The sequence below is a fragment of the Acanthaster planci genome, linkage group LG04, assembly GCF_054643075.1.
Source record: "Acanthaster planci isolate LZ-2023a linkage group LG04, COTS_SCS, whole genome shotgun sequence".
Lineage (NCBI taxonomy): Eukaryota > Metazoa > Echinodermata > Asteroidea > Valvatida > Acanthasteridae > Acanthaster > Acanthaster planci.
In genome coordinates, this window is record NC_141780.1 from 16,746,421 (window position 1) to 16,764,284 (window position 17,864).

The 17,864-nt window shown below is 40.0% G+C and overlaps 4 protein-coding genes across 19 annotated transcripts in view; 2 read left to right on the forward strand and 2 right to left on the reverse strand.

Annotated features, from left to right (window-relative positions):
• LOC110974022 (uncharacterized) overlaps positions 1–2,362 on the forward strand; it is a 34,138-nt gene extending 31,776 nt beyond the window's left edge. For all 13 annotated transcript variants that reach the window (XM_087136400.1, XM_087136406.1, XM_087136399.1 and 10 more), the window contains one exon: positions 27–2,362. In XM_087136400.1, the coding sequence (XP_086992526.1) occupies positions 27–555 (529 nt within the window). In that variant the 3' untranslated portion in view covers positions 556–2,362. The remainder of the gene's footprint in view (positions 1–26) is intronic.
• Positions 1,752–12,423, reverse strand: LOC110974023 (protein SET-like). Its single transcript, XM_022225319.2, has 7 exons — positions 12,216–12,423; positions 10,082–10,426; positions 9,185–9,374; positions 7,741–7,895; positions 6,686–6,789; positions 5,687–5,805; positions 1,752–5,345 (listed from the first exon to the last, which is right to left on the reverse strand). Exons 2-7 carry the CDS (start codon positions 10,394–10,396, stop codon positions 5,260–5,262), a joined length of 969 nt encoding a protein of 322 aa, XP_022081011.2. The 5' UTR covers positions 10,397–10,426; positions 12,216–12,423; the 3' UTR covers positions 1,752–5,259.
• On the forward strand, positions 11,904–15,078 carry LOC110974024 (histone-lysine N-methyltransferase SETMAR-like). Its single transcript, XM_022225320.2, has 2 exons — positions 11,904–12,096; positions 13,497–15,078. The coding sequence occupies exons 1-2, from the start codon at positions 12,031–12,033 to the stop codon at positions 14,253–14,255; spliced, it is 825 nt and encodes a 274-aa protein (XP_022081012.2). The 5' UTR covers positions 11,904–12,030; the 3' UTR covers positions 14,256–15,078.
• LOC110974020 (acetyl-CoA carboxylase-like) overlaps positions 14,395–17,864 on the reverse strand; it is a 44,197-nt gene continuing 40,727 nt past the window's right edge. For all 4 annotated transcript variants that reach the window (XM_087136398.1, XM_022225314.2, XM_087136396.1 and 1 more), the window contains one exon: positions 14,395–17,751. In XM_087136398.1, coding sequence (XP_086992524.1) covers positions 17,625–17,751 — 127 coding nt within the window. In that variant the 3' untranslated portion in view covers positions 14,395–17,624. The remainder of the gene's footprint in view (positions 17,752–17,864) is intronic.

Genomic DNA, 17,864 nt, shown 5'->3' on the forward strand with positions numbered 1-17,864 from the left:
GCATGTGGTGTTGCTTCATGTTACAGTTGCTTCTTGAAGCAAACTCCACTGATAGCTAGTCTCCTTGCTCCAATTGGCCTGATTCTGCTATTCAACATTGTCATCTTCTCGCTGGTAATCCGGCAATTTGTCAAGACGTCAAATGACAACATCCGAAGAAACACCAAGGACCTGTCCAGACGGAAGGTACACAAGCAGCGTCTCCAGAATGCGCTGACCGTAATGACCCTGATGGGACTGACCTGGTCAATCGGTTACCTGAATCTTGTCCAGGCCGTGTCCTTCCCCGTACAGCTGGTCTTCTGTCTACTGAACACCCTGCAGGGTTATTTCATCTTTATGTTGTACGGTGTCCGTCAGCCCGAGGTAAGGAAGCACTGGAAACGATGTTGTTTCTTCCAAAGAGGCACCTTTTCTTCAGTGAGGACGTCCTCGTATGAAAACAGCTCTTCCGCTAGGCCACAGCTCCGGGCTCCGTTTGATCCCAAGACAGTACCCAGGCCCAAATCACAGATATATCGTCAACGGCCTGGTTCATCTATGCCTCCCATGTAAAACTGTGGTCAAATACCGCTGTGTTTCAGCTAGCTTGTGTCATGTATACTAATTGACAGTAGTTAGCACTAGTGTTTGTTGGTTGGAGGCACCGGCTTGTCAGCTGTGCATCCCTTGTATGACAGTGTTTCACACAGAGTCAGGAGATAACGAGCTTTCTTGATGTTTGTCCACATTTCACAAGGTATCAGTTGCATTTGCAATTGATTAGCTACATTTCGATTTTGTTGCTGATATTTTGAAATCGGAAGCGTGCAGATGTATTGATTTTGTCTTCATGCAGAAAGTTGGTCGTTTAAAAAATTGTCCAAAGAATTCTGGCTAATCATTTATAAACATCTTAAATAAGTTTTAAAAGAGTGGAACAACATTTTTAATACACTGTAAGAGCAGAAACCATTATCAGAAACCATTAATGCTTTGAGTGTAGTAACTGGTGTCTGTAATATTCATTTTGTGACTAAAGCTGTTTTTTTAAAAATAATTTTTGGTATGCTGGAAATTCTTAGAGCATCAGAGGGATCACGGTCTATCATCCACATAAATGATTGATTGCTAAAGTAATGAGATATTTTTCTATGCAGAGCTGCCAAAGTTTAAACGGGAATGTATCTTTTTATCTAAATCTTACAAGGCACTTTCGATACTCAGTACAGCCCTAAAAGGGAGCCTTAAAAATCTGACGGTTCTCATTTTTGATAGAATCACTGGAAACTGGTCAGTAAGACCTGTCACTTTTTTTCTCTGCACTTCTGTGGTCTTTCATATTCAACTAGGAAAAAGTATTCTGCCATACATTTATCTGATACCGTGACTGTACACACAAATAGTACTTTTAAATAGCTGTCTTTTTATATATATATATAATGTCTACTCAGTAAATTTTGAATAATGAGTTTTACTGTAATGCTTTCTTATACACATATGTGCAATTTCACACAAAAGTGGCTGCTTTATATGATACTTATGATGCACTTTTGGAATTTTGATTCCTGCTTAATTATTAGTGTAAAATAACTAAAATAACGATGTTGCATTACAACGCCGATATATTGCATAAATTTTCATACTCGCAGTATTCCAAGGGAATAGATGATACACGTATCGCATGTTCGTAGAGAGACCGCATATCATAGATTCACATCATGCCAGAGTGAGTTCTGGTACATCTGAGATAAAGAAATTCTGAGCAGTGGTGACTGTGCTACAAAAAGGACAACTTTAATCAATTTTTTGGGACAGAAAGTACTTACGTTTAAACAAATCTTTGCCAAATTGTACAGTTAATATTTAATCGATGTTTTAAATAAAATGAATTTGCAAAATGGTAGCTGATGTTTAAGATCTGAATACATGAACTTGCATTGAAAGGAGAGGAATTTTTATCTAAAGGAAAAATGGTCTTATTCTTCACACATGGAATGTCCATTCAAGGCAGCAGAACACCGCTAACAGTAGGCTCTCTGAACTTCAAATATTAATTAATAGTAGTTGGTTAGTAGTTTAGAGCACATATTTCAAGCTATGAGCTTCATTCTGCCATTTTGAAGTTTGAAAATAACCGTAATGATAAAATGCTATTTTTTAAAGGTGATTTTACAGTTTGTTTACATTTATTTTTGGTCTTTGGACTTTGTGATATCACCGGTAAAGATCCACAAAAACAGCTGCAGGTGAGAATTTCTGTGGATATTATTTAACCCTAACCCCCCCCCCCCCAGGGTATATGTAAAATCATATTGAAATCGGAAGGTTTTGGACTGTTAGGGTTAATAAATGTTTTATTTATCAAGGACCGTGTAACATACATGTACATAGTCTGGTTCTCTATCTCCGGTATTAATGGAATTTGGCCACTGAGCAACAACAGCCATGATACATGACCATTATACACCCAAGCATCATAAACGCGAGCAAAACTGAAGTCCAACTGGGCATTGTGAGAACTGGGCAGACCTCTGTCTGTTTGAACACAGTGAAGTCAGGGAATCGGACCAGTATAGAACTTTCAGGCCAACGTCTTGTTTTGGGAACATTAATTTATGAAACAAACAACTCTTGCACCTAGCAAGGTTCTGTGCTCAGCACCACCATAGAAATAGCTCCTGCACTGCAGCAACATTTCACATATGCATCGCTGATAAAAAGGTTAACACAGGTCATAAAAACATCTGTACATTATACTCCTTTGGTGCCATGACATTCTAAAGACCCTGTATCAAGTTTGGAAGTTGTGCACTAGCTCATTCAAACACTTCCCTTGCACTTGCCTGTGATTCCAACACAGGAACATATATGGACAGGCTGAATCTGTGGTGATAGACGGTTACCTGAAGTGCCAAAACTGGACCCACAGGTCATGCAGAGATTGAAGTTGAAACGTGAGTTTGAACCGTCCACAGCAAGTTGCTGTGGACATCTGAACATGCATGAGCCGGTTTACCATAACATGCAATGATTTTTCTCAACTATTTACAACAATCAACTTTCCTATGCATCATTCGACTCGTACACGTAAGCCAGCATGTTACTTGAACCAGGCTCAAGTAAGGACAAGAAGTCATGTGAGTATCAAATTGAGCACAGTTGCGCTCACAGTTGCACAGTAAGTGCAGGGGAAGAATGCACTGTACATTTGATACACCGGGCATATTACTGGGAAATCCAGAACACTTCCCAAAATTCCACATGCCATAAGGTGCTAGCTATCCCAGGGACAGTTAAATGCCACGATGACTGTCGACGACATGCATTAGCAAAGCAAGTAAGCTTTCTACAAGTTACCATACTATTCACAAGAAAGACCAAAATTTTCCAGAATGCATGCACGTATGTCTACATAAATATGGTGTTGGCAGGCTATCCAACAGTAACAATTAAAATAAAGTTATTTGCTTTGTTTTGGTATAGACCGATTGTGCGTGCTAAGTCACGTTACCTATAATAGCTATCAAAGATCAGTAACTTAGCGGGGGGGGCAATCGGTCTATTATTAAAAGCACACACTACAAATATGAATACAAACTTTACAATGTAACAATGTACAGTAGGTGTTTTGATGTCACCTAGCACTTGAGAGACGGGCGTAGAAAAGGAGTCAATCTCAAGGCTGGTAGGTTGCACACTGCATTAAGGAGTTCCACATTAAAGCTTCAAGTGAAATACCAGTACATAAGTGCCAATGCAGTCGGTTTCAGTCCTTGACTTAAAACATAAATGGCGAAGACGCAAATCTGCCACCTTGTATTTATATTAGGGTTCCATTATCACTTTTATCTTTTTTTCCTTGGGGTACGAACCAGATTGAGTGTGTGTGCTCGATATCTTGAGCATCTGTAAACTTCATGCAGACTGCGACATTTTTGTCCCTTTAGTGCATAAGGGAACAGTGCCCATTCATGTGCGACAGTGTGACATACCGCAGTGTGACGCACTAGGGATCATGGCTTTTGAAAATGCTTGTCCTATATGGCAAGATGTTTCTAACATTTGAAGCTTGGATGTTTTTCAGGTCAAGCCAAGTTTTCCTGAAATTGGTCACTGCATTTCTAAAATCGGACAAGTGATATTCAAAAGCTGGAGCTGTCAAGATGACAATGATATCAAGCAATGGAAATTGCCCCTGATAATGCAAGACTTCAGAGGCAGTGTTCTTGACTTGCTTAAAACACCCAAGCGATTCAAGTACACACAAGCCATCCAAAGTGGAGGATGTACTTCCAGACAGTTAAAAAAAACAACACATATATCCACATCTACAAGGCTTTTGTAGTTACAAAATAATCAATACAAGAGAGAGTGGTTCTGTCAGTGATCTTGCCAGGATTTTCATTCAGGGAGGGGGAATTTAAAATATACTGGATTTTAACAGACAACTTGAGGGTGAAGAGACCTCTCTTTGCCACAACGAGGAGGGGAGAATTAAACTAATCCCGTGTCTGTATATGTCAAACACTGTGCAAAGTCGGCTCAGTACAACCTTTTATGGAGAAGTTTAACATTGCTAAGATGCTGAGAAATTTTACAGTACTAACTGGGGAAAAGTTTTTTCTAGACTTTTTTTCAAAATGGCACTGACCAAATGAATGGGGAGGTTTGGAAGAATTCTCCAATTTTTCTTTGCACAGAGCAACACAGAGCTATGCATTGATACACCTGACAAGACCACCAATATGAAGTCTGAAGTCATCACATTACTGTGTAATCTTACCTTTGTACATGTGCCATCAAATGTCCATGTACCTCAGCTTTGTTCCCTCCTAACTAGTAAAATATTTGGTACTTGAAAGGTACTCGACTACAACACTGGTTCAGATCAAATGAATAGAAGTAAGTAAATTGAGCCGAACTGTCAAAAGTCAGGTGAATATTTGGTGCTCGGCACTAAGGACTGAGACAAAGCTAAAGTTTGAAAAGAACGGCCCGAGTTCCTGGACTTGGTGAGCCTAGACCAGAAGGTCAGGGTTCATATCGTGTTGCTGGTCTCTCTCCTCTCTGCAGTATAATCGTGGCTAGTCCTTACATGTGATGCGGAGTCAAATACCAGTGACGAACTAACTGACAATACCGTGACCTAAAACATTCTCGGTCAAGTTCATGCCGAGATACCTACAAATACTCACCAGTTTTTGTTGAACTGCATAAATGCTGGCCAGAAATATGAAAACAAATGACTAATACTGCACACATGCACAAAGTACATCCTTAGGATGCATCATTTTGGACTGTGTCTTTACAATCCTCCACGCTGCTCTTGTTCACTGAATCGTCCTCTGGTGATTTATCGTTGCCTGCCAAAAAAAAAAAATGACAGGAAAGCCCCTTTTCTATTGTATCTCTGCATCATTAATGTTTTTTTCCCTCACTACCATATCTGAAAAACTTGTTGAAGATCTGGAAAACCGCAACCTGCTTTAGATGGAGAGCTGTCGGGAGGCACTAGAGTTATTCTCACATGCCATTTTGATGAGGGAACAGTAGATAATCTTTTTAGTGTCAACGATATAACACACAAAAGAATTCTGAGGAGCGTAGCTGAGCAACTTTGACAGCATCAAGCACCAATTCGATCAGAGCAGCTGACACACATGTAAGGCACGTTGTTGGTTTGTCTAATGAATCTTTTGCTTACTCTGGCTTGACGGATGGCTCTCTCCAATTGCAGAGTCGTTGTTGATGTCTTTCTTACCAGTGATGGGACGTGGTCCTGGCTCCTCGACTCTCCTATTGATACTGTTACTCTCATCATCACTGAAGGAGGGATGCAAATAAATAAATAATAATAATAATGTAAATTTATACCGTGCCATATCTGTCAGAACTAGAACCTGGCGCAAAATTAAGGGAGGTGAAACAATACTATAGAGTAGTTGGCAAACCATAATGAGATAATAGAAAGAGATTTACAAAGTATAATATATGCAAATAAGCCAAGAAGTTAATTACGCAAAAGGTCAGTTTTCAGTTGAGATTGAAATTCATCATAACAAGATTCCAATCTTAGGCTAAGTAGGAGTGTGTTACAGAGGACTGGGCCAGAAGCAGAGAATGATCGATTTCCCCAAGAAGGATGAGTGTGTGGTGTACGACACAGCAGCAATGTTAGTCAGAAAAAAATTCTTACACTTCTTAATGTGCTTTACACTGTATCATTCCTGCTCACCAGTCCCTAAAAACAGTGAAAAACTGCTCCAGTATGATCTAAAAAAAAAAGGGCAAAGATGACCTCAAGCCACAGTCAACTTCAAAACCCATTTTTTTCGTGCCCAGCAGACTCTTGTTGAAGATTACACAAACCTCACTGGCCCAAAGTTTGACCTGGAATTGCACGTTTCTCCCTAACAAAATCAAAAAGCACAATCAGATCAGAGAGTTGAAGAAAAAAGTTCCTGCACTGTCCATATCTGAGCTTAGAATCCAACTGAACAGCATGAAGGACTCGCATCATGTCCATACTCGAACTGTAAATAAACACTGAAACTAACTCTCCAACTCCTCTCAACTTTGCCTTTTGACCAAACCAACCAAATTACAAACTGAAAGAATGCACCAGCTTGTTTAACATGCTCTGGGAAAGAGCTTTCCTCATCTCTGGGGCTTTCTTAGGTTAATGAGCTGCAGGGATAAATACCTGCACATGAGAGAGTCCATGAGCCTTGACTTGTCGAGTGAATCATCAACGTCAGGGATCAAGTAATACTGTAAAGGATTGCTCCAAAGATCATCTCGAAGAACCTGATATGAAACAAGAAAAAACATCAAGCCGCATGACGTAATTGCCTGACCTTTAACAGGAAATAACTATTCAAGGGAAGCGAAATCTCAGAACCCATTCCTGACAATGGGAGACTTTGAGACCCTTGGTGGCGACAAACATACCGGTCCTTTTTACCTGTTCTGAGCATGCCTGCATTGTTCTGAGCACATGCAACACCTTGAAAAAGGACCTGTGTATTTACTGCCTCCAGCATCTCAAAGTCTCTCACTGACACTTGCCCAATGTTGCTGCTTGTACTCAAGGAATCTTATGAACTTGGAGACTGGTACTCGAGCCACTGCCCAGCATGAAATCCCCAGGGGTTTATAAGTACAGAATCATACTACGCACAGAAAGACGTGCTTGACAAAGTAATGGTCGCTAGCCAAACCTTCATGTAATTTAATGGCCATTTAACCCCTTCGCACCAGGAGACAGTAAGAACCGCTGTAAAAGTTGAGTTTCTCAGCCCGCTTTACAGTTATTATTCTTGGTCCACGCTCGAGCGAACACGGTGAAAGAAGGCAGACCCTGGCTCTTGTATATATGGTGATTGGCCTTTGTGTGTAGCCAAGAAATGAGAAGACCGAATCTGCATCATAATCACTAGCTTCACAATAGTCCCCACTTTGAAAAGAGGCAATGGGAAAGTGGAAGTGTGAGTAGAGCCGCATGCCATTGAACAATGAGCCTTTTCACTGTGTAATTCAAAGCATGCAGAGCACGCAGGGCCACAAACCCAGAATTTGCAGTTTGGCAGGTGGCCTTCGTGGCCAAGCGAGGCTGGAATTCTTGGAGTCGGCTTTTGGAAAAAAATTCCCGTTGTCAAGGGGTTAATGGTTCTCTTGTGCTTTTCTGCAAAGCGCATTTGCTACAAAACGTACAGGTAATAGTGATCCATGAAAATGGATGCTTTAGTATTGACTTACATCTGCAATTTCGTCATTGCCAGCATCAAGATGATCACTGAACCAACCAAAGAAACTAGCACACGGCACGCTGACCTTTCCCTTTGACCTCATCTTCTTGGTCATGTCCATTCCGGGCTTCCAACGAATCTTACTGGATTTGCTTGTAGGTTCCCCTAGATAAGAAATCAATCAATTAATGTAAACTGATGGAAATGACATCATGCAGGTCAAAAATGTTGAGGTGTCTTGCCGACTTCCTGGTAAAGTGGGTCCACGGGATGAATTTTTCCGAGGTACACACTTTGAAAAACTTTCTACTCTTCTTAAATGTATGAAACCCATTTTGTGTCACCTTTTTGGTTAACCGTACCGAGAAGTGAATTTCTTCAAACATTTAGAATTTTCCATACTCTTCTTGATATCTGAGGTTGCTATTGCAGTGATGTCATTTTGAGGAGGACACTTTTCAGTTTGGGGATTTTTAAGATTAAATTGTGAACCCAAAATTTTGCTCACAGAAAAAACATTTATGAGAAAGGAATGCCAAGTCAAAATCAAGAAAATCCACTTCAGCAAAATATCAATATTTCTAACAACTTTTTAATGAGCCTAAAACAGCTGTAAATAAGCCTTTTTGCGAGTTAAATTTGATTAAAATCTGGTACACTGAGTTATCTGACTGCACATCAACATAACGATTTGAATTCCCCAGACTAAAGAACACTGTTGCTATACCTCGTGATTCGGGGCAAGCTTTTGCATAGTGACCACCATCTCTAGAATGGACTGGTTCCTTTGTGCCCTTCTCATCCATTCAAAACAGTGTAGTGGTGCAAGGCGTCTCTTATGTAACTGAGCAAAAGCTTGCCCCGAATCACGGCGTACAGCAACAGTGTCTTCAGTATGGAGAATTCAAATTGTTATGTTCACGTGAATTAAAGAACTCAGTGTACCAAATTTTATTCTGATCTAACTTGCAAAAGACTTCATAGGGGTTCTGCTTCAAATGTTATCACACACTAGCATATAAATATGCAAATTTTCATTCAATTACACAGAAACCAATGACACCAAATTACCTTTCAAGAACCTGAGGAAAAAATGCAAAATCTTCCATTATTTCTTGAAAGCGTTCCTTGCTGTATTAAGGAAACGCAAATAGTAGCCTGGGGCAGTGCGGATAATTTTCATATATAATCTAGGCCTAAATTTATGCATGGTTGGGAATAAACAACGTATGGTCTATTTGAAACCAAAGACTTTGACACAATACATCTTTCAAAATCAGCTGCATAGTTTAGTCAGTGGGTTTCCACAGGATTTGGGAAGGTTAGGGTTGTAGGGTGTACATAAAATCATATTGAAATCCGAGGATCTAGCCCTGTTAGGGTCAAAATAATAACACTGCAATGGCCTCTGAAACTGTACTGAATACAACCCTTTTTTTCCTAAATGTGCTCACCATCCTCAGTCAGACTAAATTCCTTGCTTATTGTTTCGTTCTCGAAGAACGGATTCTTGGTAAAGTGGAAGGTGATGCTATAGCCAGTCTTGAGGTCGTCGTAATTGTGGACGATGAGCTGACGGAGGTAGTGGAGACACTCCTCGTCTTCCTCGCTTAGTCTTGGGGCAAGCTGAGGATGATTGACAAACTACCAGTGGCAAAATTAAGGGAAATAAACAGGGACTTGTACTTGCTCAGCAGAAGTGGGTTACCAGCTTAAATTCACAGATTTTTCATACTCTCCAACACTGTTCCAGGATGAATTTTGCTCAGCACATAAACTTGGTGAGCAGTATTTTATAATTAACAGCTCAATGAAATTTAGGGTTCCAACAGAAATCTGATATCAAATTTACAAGCCTTTCCAGGGCTTCCAAGACTAAAATATAACAATTTCCATGACATTTAATGCCATTTTGCAGAGAAAAGCTTTTTGGTATTATGAACAGGAAGACTGTCATCACCACTTCAACAGAGTGACAAGAATACAGCCTGTAAATTTATCATTACATGTAGTCTGTTATCTCATCCAAAGTAGATCTTGTCTTGATTTCCATGACTTTTTCCTCTGACAAACGGTTTCCAGGACAACCAATTTTAACCAATCTTGCAAGACTTTTCTAGACTTCTTCCCACGATTTTTCAGGACTTTGCATGACCACGGAAACCCTGAAATCGGGCCTATATTTAACAATCCCTTCAAAATGCAAAGAGCTGATTTGTTTTTAAAGTTTCAGAGGAATCTTTGGAAAGACTGCATGTAAGTTTGGACATTCATTTCAAATTTTGGACCTAGCATAGTACAGTATGTCCAATCGATGCAGTCAACTGGACGTGAACTTTTGAAAAGGATACGGTGCAGACCCAAAAATTAGGGATTTTCTTGATGAACTCGTTACGTCTGTCAATGTGGGGCTGGCGAAGCCGGTTGAACTTCTCTTCGATGCGGATGATTTCCTCACTCGCCTCCTCATTCAGGTTTTCCAGCTCTCCCTGGCAGATGTCAATTTGTTCGAGAATGTCCAGCGTGGACTCCTGCTCTGAGGGGTCTAGCTTTGACGAGGAGCTGGGCTGTGACTTCGTGGAGGGAGGATCCTCCACTGGACTGTGTTCAGTGTTTGTGGGAGCGTCAGAGATCTTCAACTGCTTGGAGGGCGTTGGACCGTCCATGGTCAGACTAGTTACACTGTTTATTGTTACCTGTCATTTGAAATTTAAGATCACAAGATCACTTCACCAAAGTTTTTGACAGTTTGATTCTGTCATTTAGCAAATATTTTGTCTGTCCTCTTGGGAACAGTAACTCCGTTTGCACAATTTTTACAAATACCGTTTTTAGTTAAAATCTTCCAGCTGTTAAAGATTACAAACTGTTATTACAGAAATGATGAGCTCTGTGTCTACACAACTCCGCATTGTATGGTTTGTTGTCTCTCTAATATTAATTTTAAGACTGATGGTTCCTTTAGAACCAAAACAAACCAAGCCTTTTCCTTTGTACTGTTTTAAGTAATCTACATTTGTATTTGCTGATTCAGCAATGGTTACCAGATTATTTGAAGTCATATGAGAGTATGTAGAGAAGACAATTTCAGTTTCTGTTTTAGGACAAACTAATTGCTTTGAATCATAAATATAAAATCAATTTAATTTAAACCAGGAGCTTTGGAGTTCAAAGGAAATTTCTTTAGGTGTAGTTTTCATACTGATCTATTACTCATAATTTTATTGTGAAAGATAAAAAAATTAAACTCCGTCTCCCATATCCAATTTTTTACAGCAACCTGGTGGCTCCTGTGACCAGGTTGAGTTCTCGCCCGACTATCACCTGGCCATTTTTGTGTGTTCTGCTTCTAATGAATATTATTCAATCATGTTAATTACCTGTATCGACTTGATTCACTCTTCTAAGAATTATTTTGCAGCAACGGATGATTGTTTGTACATAACTTTACAAAACTGTTATCCATAATTACAAATTTGTTTCACATGTGAAGTGAATTGATTCCAGTGCAATTGACTGCCTACTCTATTGTGATTTTTAATGTTGAGGGAACACACAAGCACAATCCTGATATTTTAGAATTACAATTATTAAACAAAGGGGGAGATGGAACCTTCATAATATTTACATGTACATGTACCTTAGTTAATTTTTATCACTGTATGGACTTTCAAGGGTGGGTTACTCCAGACCTACAGGTATGATTTTCTGAGCTGTTTTCCAGAGGCAGCGCTCCATTTTGTCTTTATCGTGTTTTGTAAGATTACTAAAGCAAATCAAATTATATAAAAGTAACGACTAAATAACTCTTACAAAGAGAACCAGAAGTGTATTGTCAATGTAAAATATTATTTGCAGGCCTAGCCTAGATAACGTGTTTTATATTTGTAAACAATTGTAAATAATATTCTTTTTATGAATACATAGACCATTCCTGCTAATTTGGGTAGGCCCAATGGGTGAACGTTACAGTTAGGAAATCGCTGTCCTGGAACAATGAACTTTAACCCTAACCCCTTTGGGTGTATGTAAAGTAATATTGACATTGGAGGATTTGGGACTTTTAGGGCTATAGCTAGGATAAGGAAACAAAATTTCATGTAAATTGTAATTTATTGGTTGTTTACTTCGCTGCACGGTGCCCAGACGTCATGCAATCAAATAAGGGAAAAGTTGAAAAGGCACCAAGCTGTTTACACAGAGATGAGTCACATTTGCCCAATCCTCAACATGCACAAGCCACTGCTAAAATTCTACTCTCTCGCGACTCTGCTCACAATTCGGTGAACATCTTTAGAACATGAATCACCTAATATCACCACAGAGTACCGACAATGTTATCTTACCAGCAGAGATCAATTTTAAGGTAAGGAAAGCCGAACCAACGAAATTACTGCAATCTGGTAATTGTCTCTGTATTCTGACACATACATGCACGTGTCAACGCTTTGCTGGACAAGGATAAAACAACCTAGATTTACTCACCGTTTAAACCATAATATGTGGTTAAAACTTTGATCCTATATGTCTTGGCACTTCATGTGAATGATATTTCAGTGTAATGGACCGCGAAGCCGGCAAATTATCGAGAACCACACGTTCCACTTCCAATCATTGACAACCACACTAGCACTACAGGGAGGCGGTTATGCATGGTCGGGTCTAGACCACCACAGCCAGCTCTGAAGTCGAGTCTGGACTGTCAAAGTGGGTACAAGGGCGCCCTCTATTGTAAAGGATGTCTTTCATTTCAATATCTCTCTTGCAGTTTAGTTCATGCCAAAAGTTATCATCCCCGGAATCTAAACAAAATCTGACAAAATAGGGTAGATTCCAGTGGTGAAGTGGGTCACTAAATATTTGTGACTCAAGTCAAACCATTGTTAGTAGTTAATGACTTGATTCAGGTCGCTGGAACATGGTGACTCGAAACAAGTTTATACGTGTATGTGACAAGAAGTCAGGTCGATCGACTTGACTTCTTTACATATAAACTTGTCTCGAGTTGAGTCAGGTATTTAACTTGAGTCACAAATCTTTGAACACTTAAACAATTGATAATAAAAACGAGAGGTTATTTTAGGGCCTTTTTAATTTTACCTCTGGGTTACTACAAGTGGACACGTCACTCTTGATAATGACAGGAACATTATAAACCAGCACTGTAAGTCATTGCAAATCTTTTTTTTTTCACAAGAAGTTTGCTTGTATTTTGGGGGCTCAAGTCTTATTAACTTCCCCCACTTTGGGTCTTTTGATGAGGGACTCGCATCACGTCATTTGCTCGTAGTGACTCGAGTCATTTACCCATCGGGATTTGACCAAGTCAAGTTGCAGAAAGCTGTCAATCAAGTTGAACTCAAGTAGATGATTGACTCAACTCAATTAGTACAACTAGTGGATTCAGACATCAGGTTAAAGCAAAGGCACTGAATTTGAGAGTTCATTTCAAAGTCAGAGCCGAGGATGGGTGAGGCTAATCACATATGGCCATATTATATTTGGTAAAAGGACATAAATAATAATGTTACTACTGTTTTTGTCACTGGTAGGGCGGGTGAAAAAGTGGTGCTCCCTTTTGATAATCCTACCACATTTATTGTGTTGTGGGGCCAGTGGGGGGGTCGTGCAGAGGTCAAGAGAAAACTTGCTTGGTGTACACCCCCTCCATGTTCCCTCGGCATGGTTTCTAATTAATTTCAACATTGTTTTGAATAACGCTGCCTGTCAAACAGTAGCATTTGCTCTTCCTCATCCAATCCCCAGTATACACCGACACATGTCCCTGGGCCAGGATTGGATAAACACCCGAGCGAAATCATCTACGAAGGATGCAACTGTGTCGCACCATCGTGTACACTGCAGTGCCCTTGCATCACCCGACATGGCGCGAACTACGACAACGCAGGGCGTTTCATCAAGGGCCCGAGTACAACCGAGTCTCAGCCGGTGTTTGAGTGCAACGCCAGCTGCAAATGTGGCCCTGAATGCATCAACAGAGTGATACAGAACGGCCCACTATTCCCACTCCACGTCTTCACCACAGCAAGAAAAGGTTACGGACTGCAGTCAACGGTTCCCATACCCAAGGACACATTTGTGTGCGAATATGCAGGGGAAGTTCTGACGCTCAAGGAGGCACAGAAGAGAACCGGTGAAATGAAGCCGCAGGATTTGAACTTTATAATGGTTGTGAGGGAGTCATTGGCCAGTGGGGCAGTGATCACAACTCCAATTGATCTGACCCACATTGGTAACATTGGCCGGTTTATTAATCACTCCTGCCAGCCCAATTTGTATCTGGTTACTGTCAGAGTTGACAATGACATACCCAGAGTGGCCATGTTTGCCAGGAGGGATATCGATGCCCACAAAGAATTGACATACAGCTATTGGGGCGATCATGCACCACAAGCAGCTAGCGATGAGATACATGAGGGCCAACAGTCGGAGTGTTTCTGCGACAGTGAAAATTGTGTGGGGTTCTTGCCATGCAGTGGTGGGATTTATGAAACCGGAATGTGATGAAGGGATTGATTTAATCCACAACGAACTTATCCCAGAATTTTCAGCAAATTCTCCTTTTGCTCCCAGAGATCAGAATTTGGGTAAAGACTGGCCTTTCAAATTCCACCCTGACAACCTTGGCAATATTTCCACATCGTTTGTACTTCACGATTCACAGTTCTTTTATTACAAAATGAATAACATTATTCGGCTCTGCAATATTCTACAATCTTTGAATTCATACCAGCTAACTTACAAAATAGAATCTATTGAGACTTAAAAATTACAAAAAATTAAATGGATTGTGCATATTTGTGACCACTCTAAACATGCTTGTAAAAAAGAACTAGCCGTGCAAGTGTTTTCTCCATCAATTTGTAATTCTTTAAAATCCAAATTCATGTCAATATGTATCGATGAAGATAGGACTTTTTGACCTAACTTTTCTAAAAACCATGTTTATATCTTTGAAACTTGTGCGCAAATGACTTAAGATGGCTGCGTGTGATGCACTCTTCTGTCTATAACTGCTTCCTCCTACCAGTCGAAAGTCACACACCCTGCAGAAACCTGCTGATTGGTGAAGTTTCAAAACACTGAACAAAATTATGAAACTGTAAATTTATAAATTCTTACTTGGATGTCAAAGGTAGGAAGATCATGCTGACAATATGTAGAGCCAAAACAAGCCATACACCGTTTATAAAGTGGAACAAATAGAAAGGAATTGTGGGAAAAATCAAATGCATAGATAAGAATGTGAATACTTATTTTTCTCCCTACTTTTGACACATATTTTAAATAAATTTTCTTCTCTGCTTTAAATTGTGTTTAAACCAAATATGAACTTTCTCTGAACTTATTCTGTATAACAAAATGAAAACGCAACACACAGCCTATCAATACAAGTGATAAAAACAGATCAAGGCCCTTTCCCCTGAGTTTCCATGAAAACATTCTCAAATGTTCCAAACCTCCCATCCTAATAAAAAAACAGCATCATTATTAGCTGTTGTATCTTCAAAATCAAAATGCACTGACAATTCACTAATACATCAAGTTTACTGACATTTGTGACCCGCTCTGCAAAAAAAGGGTATTAAGTCAGGCAATGCCAAAACATATAATGGTCTGTTCTCTTTGGGGAGGGCAACATTTCTTCAAAAGTGTGATATGTGTTTTTTCCTTAAATATCTTCTATAATATTTATATTTCCGGAATTTGTGACAACAAACATGGATACTGATGAATAAAGATGAAAAATTGATCAATCAGTAAGAAATGCTATATAGCATTGCATTTCCAAGCGCAACACTTTATGAGCTAAAAGTGCTTTTATTGAATCTGAAAATGTGGATATTCAAATGTCTACATATTCCCGGGATGCAGCACACTGCAGGGGTCATTCATATATCAAATTGTAGCTTTTGATGTACAGAATCCAGCCGTATCAAAAACTCGTAACCTGAAACTGGCGACTTAGTACCCATTTTTCTAGAACCTGTCACATTTGTGGGAACTTTACCCATCATAAATATTTTATAGTGCTGTTTTTACTTCAACATGTCTTCTCTACTGTACACTTCACATTCAGCGTATTAAACTTGGTCATAGTGCAACATCAATCAACCGGAACCCTGTATTTCAACTCGGATGAAATTGCATAAGTCAAATCAAACAGAGACCTACCGGTCAGATTCAAGAAACCAGAGTCAAGCACAACACCACATTTGCAGTGTGCCTGAATGGTGCACTTACTATATACAAAATGAAATAGGAATTGATACAAAAGCAAAAATCTTCATGTGTCTTTGTAAAAACACAGAGATTCAATGGTGGATTTTGATGAAGAGTCATGAAATTAAGAATTGAAAAAAGGGGAAAGATGGGATACCCTAACCTCCCACGCGAGACATCAAATGAAGAGCAGGATATGTCAAGGCATCATTGTGACAAGAGCTGTGCAAGAATTGCTGAAGGCAATGTGCAAGTGTGGTAGAGCTAGAAATTTGTTATACTTTTTGTGTCTTTTCATAGGAGGAGTTCCCCTGGAATAATAGAGTTTTTGTTTTAGAGTTCCCCTGTATTTGTCTGTTAGTATATCCCCCTGTTTATTTACTTTGGCCCTTGCTTCTACCCATATAACTTGACCCCCCCCCCATGCTCTGGCCACATTTGGTCTAAGAGCAGAATAGCACTGTTCATGTATTTGTTCCTCCTTACTGGAGTGTACGTTTCTACTTGAGTCAGGTTTTTGTCTGCTTCTATGAATCGGTGTGATCGAAAGCCAAACTCTCCGATCTATTTTGACACAATGTGTTGGATTTTAGTCTTTTGGGGTTTTTGCATTTGGGGGGGGGGTTCTTTTTCATTAATAAGTTCTTTTGCGTCCTTTTTTTGATATCAAATATTGATATCCGAGTCCTTATTGATTCAGTTTCCTGCAAATTTTCCTCAAAGACCCTTGGTTTAGTTAGAAATTTTCGCTGTTTTGCGAGTTCCCCCGTAGCGTGTCCTTTTCCCCCGTTACATAAGCATAATGACAATTGAGGTCAGTGTGGATATGTCAGTACTGATGTATAAATGCCAGACATCAGCTCTCGCATGGAGTGGACGATGCTTATGCAGGCGGGTGCTGCCCCCAAGTGCACGGGTGAGGCACTCGCAGGGGCGCATGAGCTATTGGTAAATTTCAGCATTCCCTGAGAGGGGCAATGCTCATCTGTTTAACTTTCTCAGGGGTGTGTAAAATCAGATTGAAATCGGAGGATTTTAGCCCTGTTCGGGTTAAACTACTAAAAACTGCGTTAGAGAAGCCATCATGTGTGCTAATGAGCTTGGTTGATTAACCCTAACAGTCCCAAATCCTCCAATTTCAATACGATTTTACATACACCCTAGGGGGTTAGTGTTAAAGCATGGTCACAGTGTTTTTAGTCTGCCTAAACATCATCCAGTTGTACTTCATATGACTCCACTGTCGTTCCATACCCATATCCAATGGTTAGGTTGTTGCATGTTAATTAGCTAGAGTCATGTCATTATTCACAGGCTAGGTACTTTCTGTCCTGTCTAGCTGGAGTCACGTGACCCTTCTGTCATTGCTGATATCCACTGATTAGGTTATAGATTATCATCTCACTGAAGCCAAGTAACCATACGGTCACTGCTTGTGCCCACTGCTTAGGTGGTTGACTATCATCTCAAGGAAGTCAAGTAACCATTTGGTCACTACTTGTGTCCACTGATTAGGTAGTTGACTGTTAATATCCAGCTGATGTCAAGTGATGTTCATTACTTCTGTCTACTGATTAGATAGATAACTACTTTTGTTTTTGAACGGAGTCATGTGACCAATACTCTGATTAGGAGACTGTTGCCTACTGGCTAGCTGGAGTCATGTGACCCCACTGTGGACAGCACTCTCATCACTTCGGCCTTCTGACTGGGGTTGAGTTGTTGACTGATGTGCACAATGGAATCCATGGCAACCTCGGGGTTATCCTGAATAATCCTGTGGAAGGAGACGGAAGTAACACTGCTGAAACTCACAGTAAGGCCTTTCAAAGCTGGGAAAATAATGGCATCCAATCAAGAGTACAATAAAAAACACTAAGCATAAACCAA

Excerpts from the sequence above, each read along its gene's own strand:
- LOC110974023 (XM_022225319.2), bottom strand. The coding sequence starts at position 10,396 with ATGGACGGTCCAACGCCCTCCAAGCAGTTGAAGATCTCTGACGCTCCC. Across the intron at positions 6,790-7,740 it reads GCAATGACGAAATTGCAGAT|GTTCTTCGAGATGATCTTTG; the intron begins GTAAGTCAATAC and ends GTTTCATATCAG. Across the intron at positions 5,346-5,686 it reads GAGCCATCCGTCAAGCCAGA|GCAACGATAAATCACCAGAG; the intron begins GTAAGCAAAAGA and ends TTTTTTTGGCAG.
- LOC110974024 (XM_022225320.2), top strand. The coding sequence starts at position 12,031 with ATGAATCACCTAATATCACCACAGAGTACCGACAATGTTATCTTACCA. Across the intron at positions 12,097-13,496 it reads CAGCAGAGATCAATTTTAAG|TATACACCGACACATGTCCC; the intron begins GTAAGGAAAGCC and ends TCCAATCCCCAG.